Raw genomic sequence first — 16,113 nt, forward strand, 5'->3', positions numbered from 1 at the left:
AGAGTTTAGCAATTCAGGTGCTCAGGCTCTTCCCTAAGGACGATGATATAAAGAAAATGTTACTAGGATCTTCCGTATACTTCCTCGATTTTTCACATGAATTAGTTGCATGTGTGATAATTTTCCAGATTGACAGAGTATATAGTCCTATTAAATAAATTAGACTATCAAAGTCGTACTGTCACACTTTCTATATTGGTATAAGAGATTCTTTGACTTGACAATCTGAAAATTGAGGAATCGGTAAGCATGCATGCATACTACTTCAATTTTGAAAACCTACTTTTCTTTCCTGGTTTCTGAAAATATTTAAGAAATAATAACAGTATTAAAAGCCCATCAGAGAGAAGAACAGAGAAAGAGACAGAAGCTTGACAATGTATTGTCACATCTGAAAGTATGTGATGATTACACCTATTTATACGTTTGCAGCTTTTTCTTTGTTCTCCTCTTTCATGTAAAAGGTGATTATATACAATAAAACTGAATTGCAGTAATCACTCACCCGTCTCTTATGTAGTTATGTTCGAGAGAAGAAAAAAGCTTAGTAGTGTTCATCTTAAAAAAATAAGTATTTCTTAAAATTTAAAACTAATATATATTTTTACTCAGATACATTGTATAAAGTAAGTTTTCTACATTTTCCGTTGAACGTTCGAAACTGTCTATTAGTATGCAACTAAATACTATCAGAATAGAAATATATACTGTATAATGGATGTTCACTGTATTGATTATTACACATGAGAAGGTAGGGAAGGACAAAAAAACCGATGAATATCCTGTCTAGTTTTATAATAAATATAACCGATATTGTTTTAGGCCATACAAATTGGTACAAGTTTGATGAAGAAATTGACAAATGCTTGGCGGTCTTGTCTCTTGTGTCTTTTGACTCTTTTCTCTTTTTTTTTTTGAAAAAGGGCTTTACTAATTTGACTCTTTTCTTACTTTTCTGAAAATTGAAACCCTAATTTTCTTTAATGCTATGTAAAAAAGCGAACTCCCATTTCGTAATTCAGACGGCAAAAAAATGTGACAGAAACCAACAGTCTCAGCTAAAAGTAAAATCTTAAAACCGAGGCATACCTTCATAAGAAAAAGGTTCAAACAATTTGAAAATAAATATCTTTTTCCTCAAAATCTCACTCTGATACCTCTTACAAAAACTAAAATACTAACTAACAAGTTTAATGTTAAATATGTTATTCAAAAATCTGCATATGTCGTGCTGATCATAACAATAGTCTTATATGTATTCTGTACAACGAAATCGCAGCATAAATATAAATCAAGTTCAAAAAAAAAAAAATCGCAGCATAAATATATGTTTACCCAAGAGCCAAAACACAGTCTTTTACAACTTTAAAGTGCCTCTCTTTTAGCAAAAAAAAAACTTTAAAGTGCTTCTCAACTCGAAATTCGTTTAACGTGTGACTTCAGCTATCATTTGCATGGGCACTTGTGAAATTATTTCTTTATATATTGTTGACTCTCTGGCTATTAGTGGAATAAATTATCATAAAGCATAAATGTCTATTTAGAAATATAGGAGTATTTATTACTGTTTTTTTTTTATCATCTCTAGCTTCCATTGTTTTTTCTATTTAGCAAAAAGAAATGTCTATTTAGAAATATAGGAGTATTCATCTCTAGCTTCCATTGTTTTTTCTATTTAGCAAAAAGAAAGAAGAAAAAATATCTAGCTTCTATTTAATAGAGGTCTAGCTTTCCGTTAATTTTGACACTCTTATCAGTTATCTCCCTATATAAAACACAACTAACCTGCCCCCTCACATCATCACTTCAGAGTAAAAAGCATCTTATCATTCGTCTTCTTTCTTGATAATCATATTCATATCATTCCTCTTCTTTCTTGATCATTAGATGATCATCACCATCGTAATTATCATGATATTTATGATAATAACGTTGATCGTATCTCTTCTTCAACTTTTATCTGTTTCCTCGTTAGACCATGGGATGTACTTTGGAATGCACAAGGATCTCACCGGAAAGAAGATTCCTTGAATACTAATGTTCCATTGGCATTATCCTTGCTGAGCTTTTTTGTTATTTTTTATTAAAAAAAAGAAAAAAATATTTTTATTTTGTTTCTACTAAATTATCAATAGACTTTTTATGTTTTAGGTATTTTTTTCTTGACCTTGCAAGGCTTATTAGTTTTGTATTATTCTTTTGTTTTCTTTGATTTTTGGTCACTTTTTGTATTTTCTTTTGTGTTTTTTGTTCTGTTTATTCCTCCTGAGCTTTATGTAAATTTAATATTATCCCATAATTTCTCACTTGTTAATATGTTCTCTCATGAGTCTATCTATTGATCTGTAAATCTTTGTTTATATTAAGCCTAACAATATTATGTACACACCATTACATTTTAAATGGCAAAGCCCAGTTAATTATATCTGTTACAACATTTTCAATAATTACAAAATGAAAATTCACCACCCCATTCAAAGAACCAGTGCATCTTTTTCTCCAAAAAAGTGGGAACAAAAATTTGTAAAGATAAGGGCGATTCCGTTAGCGTTAGCAAGTACTTCCACCGGTCGGAACACAATGTTTTTTGTGCACTTTGTAACACAATGGTTTTTTTTTTTTAACACAATGGTTAAGAGCAGAAAACAAAGAACATTTTCCAACAGCCTGTGACGTCCATGGCATGAACCATAAAACGGATCTTGAATATGATCCATTCATTAACTGTCTTTGCGCGCGGTTCATCTACATCCAAGCCCCCGAGGCAGAGACTTGGAGGAAAGTGATGGCAGCTAAGAGATCGAAACGATGTGATCCACTCTGAGTATTTGATTAACTGAGTGATGGGCTTATTAATTGAGTCAGTTTGGAGCCTGTATTCTTGTAACTACTCGACCCATTTTTCTTAATAACTCATATGCCTTCCAAATGAAACCATTCTGGAATTTAAAGAAAAATAATGCCATAATGCAAGACATGAGGACCACAAACAGATACATCGAACATTAAACATTGCAAGGATGGATTGGCATTGACAGGATCACTGGTTATGGCCTTGATATGGGTTCCTTGTCTCCTTTTCTCTGTCAAGCATTTTATCCAGACAGCCTGTTTCATATTTTCTCCATCCTCAGAGTTTCTTTATATATGCATTGGCCTTGTATTTAATATAAGTCTGGAGTGTTAGACGTGATAAAGATGGTGAAGTGCAAGAAGGTGAAGCAACATGGTCGCTTAGGACCAAAGGAGAAACCCAAGTTTGGTGAAATTTGTATGCGAAGAAACCTGGGTGTTCTGCGCAGGGTTGTACCAAGTTGTGAAGAGGTGGATGATGAGGAAGCCTTGATTCTCAAGTCAATTCAGCATCTCATGCTTCTCAAATCTCAGGTTACTTTACTGAGAACGCTAGCTGATGTTTGTGGAGTCTAAAAGAACGTAAGTTCTCAAGTTTTTTTGTTTTCTGTTTTTGCTTAAATGTTCTCAAGTTGGTATGCATTATGATATAAGATCTAAACGGAGAAAGATAAGAAACAGAGGAGATCAAATAAACATGCAAATTAGTTAACATTCAACAATCCAAATAAACAGAAATATTGGGTTTTTGTTGCTTAGGCCATGGGCTTCACACATCACATGTTATGTTACTTTTGAGTTATTATAAGAACAGTATCGTAAAAAGACCTTTCTATAACCCATTATTTGGGCTCACTATAAGCCTAATTACTAACGTGAGTATCATGTCATTATAAGAACAGTAACGTAAAAAGACCTTTCTATAAACCTTTTTACGGCAATTTCATTTTTTTTTTCAAAACTATGTTCAGCTCGAGAAAACCTTTGAATGCCTCCGTTATGTTTCGGGAGGTCTACGCCCTACAGATACTGTTTACCTGAGACCGTCCCTTTGTTTGTAAGTAAGTCCTAACGCAAAGTTTGAATCCTAGATTTTCCAGAGTGGTATCTTAATGATAGTTCGCTAATCAATTGCTGTTGAAATTGATATGGAAATGTAGCTAATTTAATCTCTGAATTTATAATGTACGTAGGAAAGACACTTTTATATACAAAAGGTTCGTTTGGTAATTAATGCACAATCTAACAGGCCTTTTGCAAAATTTAACTGTAATGGCTACATATATACAAGAGATTAGTTTGTAAAAAATAACATGTACGAGATGTTAGATGTTGAATTTCACGGCTCGGTAAAGTCTTAATGTATGACCCAATTAGTAACGAGTATCAGTGCATACCACATATAGTCAAATCCCAGAAACTGAGGTGATTAGTGAATCTAAAGTATACTGTTATAGAGTATCTTATAAGGAAGATTTCGAACCAGGTTTAGAATACGACACTCGTGCACTACAGAATCGCTGGAATCTCGCATATATATGTTTCCTAGACAAACAAAAGTGTCGTATCTTAAATTAAGAATTTAAGACCGTGGAGTGTCCAAGTCTTGTTTATTTGATAGCTGTTATTATTGTTATGGATCGAGTTGGTTAACGCCATATAATATGTCTGAGTCTTTGTATCTTTGAACATGTCACTACTTGTTGACTGTCGAGAGCGACTATTAACATGGAAGAAGCTTCACTAATTAGACCGCATATATTCGTATATACATAGATTACCATTTAGTCAAAGTCAATTATAATCACCACCAAGCCTCACAATTAATTATGTCTTATTAGATATATGAAATTGTCTTGCAAAACCTGTGACTGTCTTCCACTTGGGCTTTGATCAGTTCGGGTACTTTACTTGTGGATGTTTGTAGAAATTACCAAGATATTTTCATCTTCAAAATTAGTTGTCGGACGCTCTATCAAAGTCTGGATACACAATGCAAAATTAATATCATGAAACTTGTGTAGTGGCATTATGAGATATTGTTCGTATGGTATGGGTACCAGACACGCGGTCAAAGTTGCATGCATGTAAAAGACTACTCACAATTCACAATAAAATACAATACAAATATAAATCAACATAATTACATCAAATTATAGAGTAGGCATCTTAAAAAACGAGTAACCCAGATCATTAAATTAAGAAAATATATAGAGAAAATAGACGTTTGTTCCACGATTATACCGTTGCTTTGTTTGTTTTAGCCACGTGAAAATGGTTATGGATCTTCGATCTAGAGACCACATAAAGAAGAAATACGACGAAGAAGTTGGACTCTTGCTTGGAGTAGCAAAATGTGATCAGCCGTGAGACGGTAAAGTGTGTTACCGTCAATTTCATCTGAATAAATCCTTTCCGGAGCAACCATCTGCTGGAGACGGGTCATGAGCTTCCTCGAGCTCATATTAATTATTACTCTCTTTCTTCTCCGAACTTGAAGCCCTCTACACCTCATCTTTTTGCACACGAACGGTCTTCTTCGTACGTCTACGATAACAAAATCTAGAGAGAGAGAGAGTCTGATAGTTAGAGAGATGATATGTGGATTAAACAAGAGACGATGCGATTTTATAGATAAGTTGGATGAAGACACGAATAACTCTTTTCTGCCCAAAAAATAATATGTTGTGAACAGCCGTCATTTAGGTTAGAAGAAGAATAGAGAAGAAAACGTATTGAGGTAAATACTCGTTTAGGGTTTTTTATTAATGATGTGATAATAATTTACAAACCCTTAGACCCATATTTATACAGCCTCAAAAAACCCGATTTCCTTTTCCCAATAGAAATAGTAACTTTCCTAAACCGAAAAGGCATACCGTACGACCCACGAGTGCTGGGCATTTTACTGGTACAATAGAGATTTAAGACACACAGATGCAACAGAATACATGAATGACTCTCTCACGCTTGATGTACGATCAGCCCACGTGCGAGTGAAAAAAGTAATGGATTTATCGTGGCGCGGATGTTATAAGTTAAAATTGATGGAAACAAACTCATGATTGTATCTTCACACGCGATATCTACTGTAATACAACATTATTAGTCCGAGGAAAAAAATCAAACATTGATTAGCTAGGACATTGGCTGATCTTATCTCAATTCTAAAAACTATTTTGTCAGTAGATATCCAAATAGCATGTAAATTGAAGTTCATGCTTTTCTCTTTCTTGTTCAACGAGTAATTAAAAACTTTAATCAATACGATTTACAGGCTGATCAATTCTTTTATCGCCATGTGAAAAAATCATCTTTTCTAATAATATTTTCCTTTTCGCTAAATATAAAATTACACAAGATTTTCAAGATTAATTAACTTGAGACTATTCTCTTAATACACAAGAGCTAAATTAAAAGAAATGTCTCAACACATTTTAAATTTAAGCATCGAAAACCTTTTCTTATACCAAGAGGTTCGGAGATAAATAATGTATTCTAAATCTGAACCATATTAGTATTAGTTTCGTCTTAACGATCAATTGTGTATTGCAAACATGTGAATTGTCATTGTAGAGTTATTATTTTTGTTCTGTTGATCCAATAATTAATGGGTAATCAATAAGTCATGCACAAACGACAAAGAACACAACCGTATTGACCAAAACCAATCCATGAGTGGATAGCAAAATTCGGAAGACTATATGAGTCGGTACACGTTCTACGCTTTGCCTCCACAGGCCAACCAACAAATAATTCTAATACTTACAAAAAGCCTCATATTATTGATGATTACTGTTTCAACAACAAACTACGTTGTATGGGAAGATTTCGCATCAAAGTAGTATCGTACGTATAGTAGAGACTGTAGAACACTAGTCATCAGCGACTAGCGAATAACGATGACGAAAAATGCGACTAGATGAGATTTATTTTCATAACCAATCAAAACTTGACTTCTTTTCTTCAATGTACGAACCCTAGTGATATCTATGATTATATAAGAAATTGAAAGGACACCATATAGAGAGGTACACTAGGTTGTGAACAGTTCCGCAACAAGTGGCTGCACTAATCTTCATCATAGATTCGCAGTATGTTGTAAGCAATCTGAAAATGTCTTAAAATAACAACTTTTAAGAAATAAAAGCGCTACACGTAAGTCTAATATCGATCTTATCATCTTACAATCAAGGATGCGGGGCCTTTATACAAAATCAATTTGTGTGCTGACCATGAGTTAATTAAATCTCATGAAACAACAGTGTTAAACGTCCAAAATTACATAAAATATAAGAGTATTAAGATATTGTAGTGTAAGTGTTTATTGGCAATATATTCGTTACTACATAGGACACGGCCTCACTAGAAACAAAAGTCTTCGATCTAGGGTTATATGTATTTTTTTTGTCACTGATCTAGGGTTATATGTATAAATCGTTATAATCCCATTCTATTGTGCGCAAATGCGTGAGACAACTTGGTCATGAAGGCTTGAGTCTGGATGATTATATGTGGTAAATTTGCAGAAAAGTCCTCGACCAGGGCCTACTCATGTAGAGTTTAGTCAGACGCGTCGACTAAAACCTAATTATATCTCGGAGGCTAGATCTTAAGCAAATGCCATTATCAGAAACGCTGTATTAATTTGGTTGAATTAGATCATCAAATCAGTCGATGGAAGCATAGAGAAAATAACATTATTAATAATGACAATATTCAAAAACGGCCGTATCTGCAATGAAGTGAGCTGAGCCCATGCATGTATGTCTCCTTTTACATATAAAAAGACACATTACGTCTTTTTCTTCGCTGAGTTGTTTTCCTCGCTTCTCTTGCTCATTCACATTTGATAATAGTACTTACAAAAGTAATTATCTACGAGATTACGTTTTTTTTTTTTGACTTAAGAGATTACGTACGATTTTGTGAGTCCACATACACGTGTGTCTATCTCTCTAGTCCTCAATAATACGATAGTCTCCGTTTTTCTCGGGGATTCATGTGCATGCTCCAATACGACTGTGTCATATAATAGACCTATCCCATTTGAGTATCAATAATTTTTCCATACGTCTCTCACAGTAATCGTCCCATCTTTTCAAATTCTGATAACTCTGTCTACTAGCTAGTTTTTGCATTATTTCGAAACTAGACTAGGGACTTTCTAACACTGACAGATGATGTACTTTGATTTCGATTGCAATAATGAACAATGTATAATACACCAACGCGCATACATATAGTATGAAGTTTTCCATGCAAGCGCGTGTGGAGTTGACATATATGGGGACAGAAATTGAATGAACCTCACGTGCACACGATTATTACTTGCAAGTTCTTAACTCCTTCCCCTCTACTCTCCAGCTTCAGTCCTTTCACCATTTTCACACATCAACTATGGATCCTACTATCAGGGCCGGCCCTTGGCTAAAGCCCGTAAAGCTTGGGCTTTAGGTGCCAAAATATAGATATAATTTAGGGGCGCCAAAAATGTGCAATAAAGTCTTGTAGGCATAGTGGTTTGAGTGCTGCATATGTATATTAGTGATTGCAGATTCGAACCTTATGATTGCTTTCTCTTTTGGTAATATCTGAAAAATCCGACTAATTTTGATTCCCTTATTAACAATCTTATTTTCCATTGTTTATATATTTATCAAATGCTATAGCCAGCCATATAAAAACAAAAGAAATCAACTAAAAAACCTAATTTTTTTTTCTAAATAGCAGCCATTTACCACATACAATTAATTTTCTTAGAGTTTCAACTAGGCATAGTTTTAATAATTTCTGGATTATCTTCTTGCATGGTCGATCTTCACAGTTTTATTATCCTACTCATGTATGTGTCTTCTCTTTCTACTTGTTATTTTCAATTTCACCCAAATATTTTTTTTCTTTATTTTGAAAACAAAGAACAAATATGAATTTTTCTTGTTGGGTTTAATTTCACTGTAGTGCTTTTATTCACTTTTAACTCTTTAAGTAATTGTGAGGTTATTCTAATTTTCAATGAATTTGTAGAAAGTGTTGCTGGAAAGAAAATAAGAACTCAGCTAAGGTTAACGCAGACAAAAGTTTAAAAATCATTACTTTATCTATTAGATCAATTTGTATTTTCTTACTGCAAAAAACAATGTTGGATTTTTTTTTTAAAAACTCTTGTTAGAGGGCAGCACTTCTTTGATTTGCTTTAGGCGCCATGGAACCCAGGACCGGCACTGCCTACTATTTTAGTTTTAACTCCTTCAATTCTTTTTATAATCTCTTTCTACACCAAACATCTGTAACAAACAAACTAATATATATTTTCATAATGAAAGTTCAACTCAGTATCTGCTTGGTAAGATCATAGTAAATCAAACGTAAAATTTTAGTTACACAAAATTTTAAGTGATGTGTTTATAAATCAAACTTTCAATGGTGAGTTAGCAAAAAGGATATTACAAGCAATTGCTGAATTGTAACAGTTTTCTCGACATACAACTACTTATCGAAGACTAGACAGGTAACATGGCAATACGTTCAGACCGACACATCTTTGTCATCCTTATTAATACTAAAAGCTTATCAACAAGACACGCTTTCCGGTCACACAATAAAACAAACTCTTCTTTCTCTCTCAAAACTCTTGTAATTATTTTATCTAATTAAATAGATTTATGAATCATAACACGACTACATTGACTCTTATATTTATACACTAACTACTCAATTGGAACTCTTCTTGGATCTAGCTTCGCCATCTTTTCCTCTGTCATATAACAAAGAGAAACAAAACCATTTTAGTACGTTTTAGTAACGACAAAACAAGCCCACGAATTTTACAAACAGCCTTATCGAGTTTGAAGCTGAACAACTCTTATCCCTTTCTAAGCTTATAGAAGAAGGCATGTGCCTTCAGAACATATTTTCAGTATCAGTTTTTCTATAAGACATATCATTGGTGGATAAATAGACTAAAGAGTGTTACTCAGTAGTCCTATGTTTTAGAGCCCATTAACATGTTCCACGTTTACAACATGAGTAAGGTTAATCAATCAACATATATACCTGTTAGAGAGGAAAAGGCTGGTGCAAGATCTGTCTCACGGCTTCGTTGTCCATCTAAGTTGACCAGCTTCCGCTATGGAAGGTGTGTTCTGACCTGAGATCCCTATAGTTGTTGTTATCTTTCCTCATGGTTGCACTACTCGTTGATACTTCCATCCTAACCAAGTTTGTAATTCGCAGTCCCCCTACTTCAAAGCCAATACATTCAAACTAATTAGAATCCACCTATATATATAGACTAACACTACGTTCAGTTATCCTTCATTAATCCCTTATGGTTAAAAAGCTCTCACCTTCTTTAAGCGAAGAATCAGGCTTCGGAAGTGAGATCATCCGTCTGTACATATGACAGTCAGAGTTTAGATATTCCTTCACTTTCTCCGACAGTCTTTTCTTGTTCTTCTTTACCTTCACGTCAGCGTTCGATGATATGAAAGTAGTAGACGGCGGAGGCATCTGCATCTGCGTCTGCGGTGAAAATTTTGAAAACATAGGAGAGTACAAGTATGCATCTGACTGGAGGTAGGCGACGATACTCCTGACGAGTCTTCTGTTTGTCCTCTTGGGTTTCTTTCGCACGCTCAACGGAGTTCTCTTTCCTCCGTCCATATTAAGTCAACCTTTTGTGCTTTGGCAAAACGATGGACGTAAAGATAGCACCGAATAAGACGACGGAGAAGAAGATGATGAGAATCACACGCGTCGCCATGATATCACGGTGCTTTGACAGATAGAACTTAGAAGCTGAAGGAGCTGACACATGTTTTGCACAACGTAAGCTGTACGGAAACTTTTGGATGAAACAGAGAGTTTCTGTAAAAATGCTTTGACCTTTATGGGCCTAGTCCATATTTTAAGCCCATCACTATTTCTAATGCTAAAGCCCATGATAAAAAATATATTTATTTACAAAACTAAGCTGATCACAGAAATTTGCACGAGAATCTTGTAGTGTATATTGTAAGATCATCATTATCCCTAGCACTCCATTAAGCTGATCACAGAAATTTGCACGAGAATCTTGTAGTGTATATTGTAAGATCATCATTATCCCTAGCACTCCTAATGGAGTGCTTAATCAATTTTTAATAATAAATAGATGTTAAGCACTTTATTTAAGAAACCTCTAATTTTTTGTCCTCCAATGCAAACATCTTGTTTAGTGATTCTTAAAAAAAAAAATAACACAAATTCACCATTTAAACAAAATGTCCAAGACACAAGACTAAACTACAATCTTACAAGACTTGAATATGCACAAACCTGAATCATGAACCAAGAGGCAACACAGGATGTGATTAGCTCTGAAGGCATTTGAGCCTCGTTTTTCTCTGAACCATCTTGTGAGATGAAATCGTTGTTAGCCTTAGGCTTTGATGCGTCTGAGGGAGATGGATTTTGATGGCATCTTCTCCTTCCTTCACAGATGATGCAGCCTAGAACCATAGAGTGAGCAACAACTCAGCAAAACATATGTATGTAAGCAAGAGAATATATGAAAGTGGCTGTGAATCATTACCTTGATAGCTGCATCCACCATTGCTTGCACTCTTGTCTTTTGAACCCTTGACAATCTTTAGCATCTCAGGCTCCATTTCCTGTCAGACATCACATTTATAAGCTAGTTCAAGTTAATCAGAAGGTAGAGTTTTCGTTTGCAAGCAATGTTGATCCCATTACCTTCTCATCTAAAGCATGCTGTAACGCAAGTGCTCGTTGAATCTCAGATTCACGTCCTTTGCTACAATTTACGATACATGGCTGATTAGTCTGATGTGGGCTACTACTAATGTTGGTTGATACTTTACCATGGAGAATAGGAGCAATCATATCACCCTGTCAAGAATCGATGTGTTAGCCATAGAATATACAAAGTATATACTAGTAAATTCCATCTTCCCCTTTACCTGGTTCGGAGATTGATTCAAAACTCAAATCCTAATTAACTAAAACACAAAGAGAGTCGAGAGATTCATGGAGAGCGAGAGAGACGAGGAGAGATCATCTTCTTCGATCGATTCCTTCAAGGAGAGATCATCTCGAGGACAGATCACGACGACGACGGATTCACGGAGGCGATGAGGAGAGCGAACGACATGCGGAGAGTACCGTCGATCACGGGATAGAGGCGGACGGACTCCGTCGATTTGATCGTTTTTCCTGAGAGAGAAAAAGAGACGGGGTGAGGTGAATGCGAGACACGTGTCCCTTAAGCCACTCCTTTTGTGGTGCTTAATTAAGCGTCGTAGCTTGCCTAATTACATCATTTTCTTATTTTTTAAAATCATAAAAACATTAAGCACCTCTTTAAGCGTCTCCGTTAATGGTGCTCTAAAAACCACTACAAGATCTCCTAATTCCTGGATTAACGGATCATTTCAATTACTTAATACTCCCTCTGTTTTATAATAAGTGTCACTCTAAACTCATTTTTTTGTTACACAAAAAGTGTCACTTTACAATTCCAATGTAAATTATACTAACTTCCAGCTGAAAATTAATTGCAAACTGCATTGATTTTATAAATAATTTTATTCATCTAAAATACTATTGGTCAAAAAAGTATAATTAATTACAATTTACATATATTTCAACAACTTTCTTAATCTGTATGAAAAATGTCACAACGACACTCTTTAAAAAACGGAGGGAGTAACATAGCATCCTCCGTATTTCATTATAATTGAAACGTTTATACATATTTATTTTAGTTTTCAAAATTGATTAGAAGAAGTAAATAAGAAAAAAATAAACAAACGAAGGATAGGAGACACCTTACTTTTCGTGCCAATCAGAAACATGTTATAAATTTCTCTAAATTCAATATGTGTGGGGCCAGAATGTATATCATATGACGTTATCTTGTCAACTAGACAAAGATTATCCTATTACTTATCTTTCTTAATATGAATCCACACTTTGTATATACCAATGATTTTTTCAAGAGCTTATTTTGTTATTTCATACTTTATATTTTTTAAAAAATAATAACAACAATAGATCAAATTATATTATATTTTTAAATAGAAAATAAAAATAAACAAAAAATAATTGTAGTTACAATTTTTTAAAAAAAGATTTTTAATGTCATTATGAAAACACTAAACTCTAAACATTTGAATAAGTCCTAAACTCTTGGTTATATCTTAAACCATGAACACTAGATCTTTAAAAAACTAAATTTTTAATTTAAATTTTAAACTATTGGATAAATTTTAACTCTAGAATTATGGTTTATTAAAGGGTTTAGAGTTTACTATTTAATATTTAGGATTTAGTGTTTTGCTAAAAATATTTTTAATTTTTTTGGCAATTACTACTATTTTATATTTATTTTTATTTTTTCATTTTAAAAACATAATATAACTTGGTAAATTTTGTTTTTCTTTGTTTACAAATATCCATATGTTTTTATAAATTTTTATTATTTTTACTTTATATTTTATATTATGAAAATATATTAAAAATAATATTTTGCTATTATGTTTTAGATTTACTTGTATTCAACAAAGTGAGAAGTATCCGTAATTATCTTAAATATCTGTAAATATTCATAAAATCCATAAGTTTTTCGGATATACGTATTTTTCGAAGCAAAACAAATCAAAAAATCAAATATCCGAAAAAACGAAACAAATCAAAAATACTAAAAAATACAGTACTACTATTCGATATGTGCCCAACCCTAATTCATATTACATTGCTATGTATTTTCTTAGTTTATTATTTTCTTATTTTATTTTCAATTTATTTTTATTTTTTTCTTTTGAACTGCTAGAAGGTTCCGGTCGAATCCTTAATCCCTCCAGAACCGAACCGCAGCATGTAATATTGGTTACGTCCAGCGGTCACTCGATTGTTGACAACAACATAAAAATGTTTGATATTTAAAATATTATCAAACTAAAATTCTGAAAATAAACTTTTTTGAGAAATTTTTTTTAAAATAGTTGAGAAATTATTTATTTCTAAACCTTTTCAAAATTGTAACCCAAACTTAGCTAGCAAAAGTTAAATCTAAGCCCTTTCAAATATAGTGTGTATAAAGAAGCCTTTCTATCCTATAAGAAGTCGAACGCATGTGACGTTGTGTGTATATGTTAGTATGTATGTTTACGGAACTTATTATCTATCCTGTACGATGTAGAACGCATGTGCTCGCTGTGTGTAGGCATGAATGTTCACGGTACCTATTTCTACAAATTCATATAACTTATCATGTATCATAAATAGTGTGTATGCATTGACAACTTCAGAATGGTTTTTTAGATTTTTTAGAAGTTATCTTTAACTTGAAAACAAATTGTTTGACTAGAGACACAACAAATCATCGATCAACAGTAATGTTTTGTATATTCATGTTTTACTGAAAATTCTAAACATAAAACTAGTACGATCATTGTTTTTTGTTTTAAATTGTTGTTTTGAATGGAGTATATGAATAGCTAGTGTTTTTCTTATTGATGCTGCCTTCTAATAATTTCAATATTTTTAACATAGTTAATTATTTAAGTCATTTTATAATAGCTTCATTGTTTTAAAGGAAATCATTGTATTGGTGATAGAAAAATGGAATAATAGTGGTAATTGCATAATTTTGGTCAGTTGGGTAAAACCGTATTGATCAACAAAATCATGCATAAGCTTTTACTAGTTCAAAATGTGAGTCCATGTTGAAAATGTTGCAATCACATGCGAGTAATGTTCTCCTATACGGCGTGTGTTTTCAAGCATGAACAGGCTTTCTTGGGTGTATATTTGTTCTATGCATTAATTAATTGTTAAAATCAAATTCCTTCTAGATGCAAAAAACATTGACATAGAAATTAACAACTACGTACAAGAAAAATAAATACTGGGGTGATTTTTCTTGTCAAGGTATTAAATAGTGAGGCTGACATTACAGCTTATGAAGTTATGATATATTTTTTGACCAACCTTTAGATTTGATTGTTTTACTTGTATGAAGCTTAAATCCTAAGCCTTGTGTATAGTAAGAGCATCATTATCCCTAGCACTCCTAATGGAGTGGTTAATCAATTTTTAATAATAAATAGATGTTAAGCACTTTATTTAAGAAACCTCTAATTTTTTGTCCTCCAATGCAAGCATCTTGTTTAGTGATTCTTAAAAAAAAAAATAACACAAATTCACCATTTAAACAAAATGTCCAAGACACAAGACTAAACTACAATCTTACAAGACTTGAATATACACAAACCTGAATCATGAACCAAGAGGCAACACAGGATGTGATTAGCTCTGAAGGCATTTGAGCCTCGTTTTTCTCTGAACCATCTTGTGAGATGAAATCGTTGTTAGCCTTAGGCTTTGATGCGTCTGAGGGAGATGGATTTTGATGGCATCTTCTCCTTCCTTCACAGATGATGCAGCCTAGAACCATAGAGTGAGCAACAACTCAGCAAAACATATGTATGTAAGCAAGAGAATATATGAAAGTGGCTGTGAATCATTACCTTGATAGCTGCATCCACCATTGCTTGCACTCTTGTCTTTTGAACCCTTGACAATCTTTAGCATCTCAGGCTCCATTTCCTGTCAGACATCACATTTATAAGCTAGTTCAAGTTAATCAGAAGGTAGAGTTTTCGTTTGCAAGCAATGTTGATCCCATTACCTTCTCATCTAAAGCATGTTGTAACGCAAGTGCTCGTTGAATCTCAGATTCACGTCCTTTGCTACAATTTACGATACATGGCTGATTAGTCTGATGTGGGCTACTACTAATGTTGGTTGATACTTTACCATGGAGAATAGGAGCAATCATATCACCCTGTCAAGAATCGATGTGTTAGCCATAGAATATACATAGTATATACTAGTAAATTCCATCTTCCCCTTTACCTGGTTCAGAGATTGATTCAAAACTCAAATCCTAATTAACTAAAACACAAAGAGAGTCGAGAGATTCATGGAGAGCGAGAGAGACGAGGAGAGATCATCTTCTTCGATCGATTCCTTCAAGGAGAGATCATCTCGAGGACAGATCACGACGACGACGGATTCACGGAGGCGATGAGGAGAGCGAACGACACGCGGAGAGTACCGTCGATCACGGGATAGAGGCGGACGGACTCCGTCGATTTAATCGTTTTTCCTGAGAGAGAAAAAGAGACGGGGTGAGGTGAATGCGAGACACGTGTCCCTTAAGCCACTCCTTTTGTGGTGCTTAATTAAGCGTCG

General features: G+C 33.8%; 4 protein-coding genes across 5 annotated transcripts; 1 reads left to right on the forward strand and 3 right to left on the reverse strand.

Annotated features, from left to right (window-relative positions):
• Positions 1 to 3,168: 3,168 nt before the first annotated feature.
• LOC130500932 (uncharacterized) lies at positions 3,169 to 3,818 on the forward strand (the record flags this gene model as incomplete). Its single annotated transcript, XM_056995850.1, has 1 exon — positions 3,169 to 3,818. A coding segment is annotated over one exon (261 nt), but the record flags the coding sequence as incomplete, so codon positions are not given.
• A 1,117-nt stretch (positions 3,819 to 4,935) lies between these two features.
• Positions 4,936 to 5,470, reverse strand: LOC130500931 (uncharacterized). Its single transcript, XM_056995849.1, has one exon. It carries the CDS (start codon positions 5,366 to 5,368, stop codon positions 5,147 to 5,149), a length of 222 nt encoding a protein of 73 aa, XP_056851829.1. The 5' UTR covers positions 5,369 to 5,470; the 3' UTR covers positions 4,936 to 5,146.
• A 3,823-nt stretch (positions 5,471 to 9,293) lies between these two features.
• LOC108845521 (uncharacterized) lies at positions 9,294 to 10,790 on the reverse strand. 2 transcript variants are annotated; one of them, XR_008939420.1, is made up of 3 exons: positions 10,203 to 10,790; positions 9,910 to 10,097; positions 9,294 to 9,610 (listed from the first exon to the last, which is right to left on the reverse strand). XR_008939420.1 is itself a non-coding variant. In XM_056995846.1 (2 exons), the coding sequence occupies exons 1-2, from the start codon at positions 10,516 to 10,518 to the stop codon at positions 9,964 to 9,966; spliced, it is 450 nt and encodes a 149-aa protein (XP_056851826.1). In that variant the 5' UTR covers positions 10,519 to 10,790; the 3' UTR covers positions 9,294 to 9,963. The 2 variants fall into 2 exon arrangements, 1 of the variants encoding a protein (XP_056851826.1); XM_056995846.1 differs by having other exon boundaries at positions 9,294 to 10,097.
• Positions 10,791 to 11,094: 304 nt separating this feature from the next.
• Positions 11,095 to 11,764, reverse strand: LOC130500930 (protein ALWAYS EARLY 2-like). The gene is made up of 3 exons (XM_056995848.1): positions 11,590 to 11,764; positions 11,429 to 11,507; positions 11,095 to 11,345 (listed from the first exon to the last, which is right to left on the reverse strand). Exons 1-3 carry the CDS (start codon positions 11,737 to 11,739, stop codon positions 11,140 to 11,142), a joined length of 435 nt encoding a protein of 144 aa, XP_056851828.1. The 5' UTR covers positions 11,740 to 11,764; the 3' UTR covers positions 11,095 to 11,139.
• Positions 11,765 to 16,113: the final 4,349 nt, after the last annotated feature.

The sequence above is a fragment of the Raphanus sativus genome, unplaced genomic scaffold, assembly GCF_000801105.2.
Source record: "Raphanus sativus cultivar WK10039 unplaced genomic scaffold, ASM80110v3 Scaffold0060, whole genome shotgun sequence".
NCBI lineage: Eukaryota > Viridiplantae > Streptophyta > Magnoliopsida > Brassicales > Brassicaceae > Raphanus > Raphanus sativus.

Bases quoted from the DNA above. Each gene is read 5' to 3' on its own strand.
- LOC130500930 (XM_056995848.1), bottom strand. From the start codon at position 11,739: ATGATTGCTCCTATTCTCCATGGTAAAGTATCAACCAACATTAGTAGT. The intron at 11,508-11,589 runs GTAATGGGATCA...GATGTCTGACAG, and splicing joins AGCATGCTTTAGATGAGAAG to GAAATGGAGCCTGAGATGCT. The intron at 11,346-11,428 runs GTAATGATTCAC...CTATGGTTCTAG, and splicing joins TGGTGGATGCAGCTATCAAG to GCTGCATCATCTGTGAAGGA.
- LOC108845521 (XM_056995846.1), bottom strand. From the start codon at position 10,518: ATGGACGGAGGAAAGAGAACTCCGTTGAGCGTGCGAAAGAAACCCAAG. The intron at 10,098-10,202 runs GTGAGAGCTTTT...TTGGCTTTGAAG, and splicing joins TGATTCTTCGCTTAAAGAAG to TAGGGGGACTGCGAATTACA.
- LOC130500931 (XM_056995849.1), bottom strand. From the start codon at position 5,368: ATGAGGTGTAGAGGGCTTCAAGTTCGGAGAAGAAAGAGAGTAATAATT.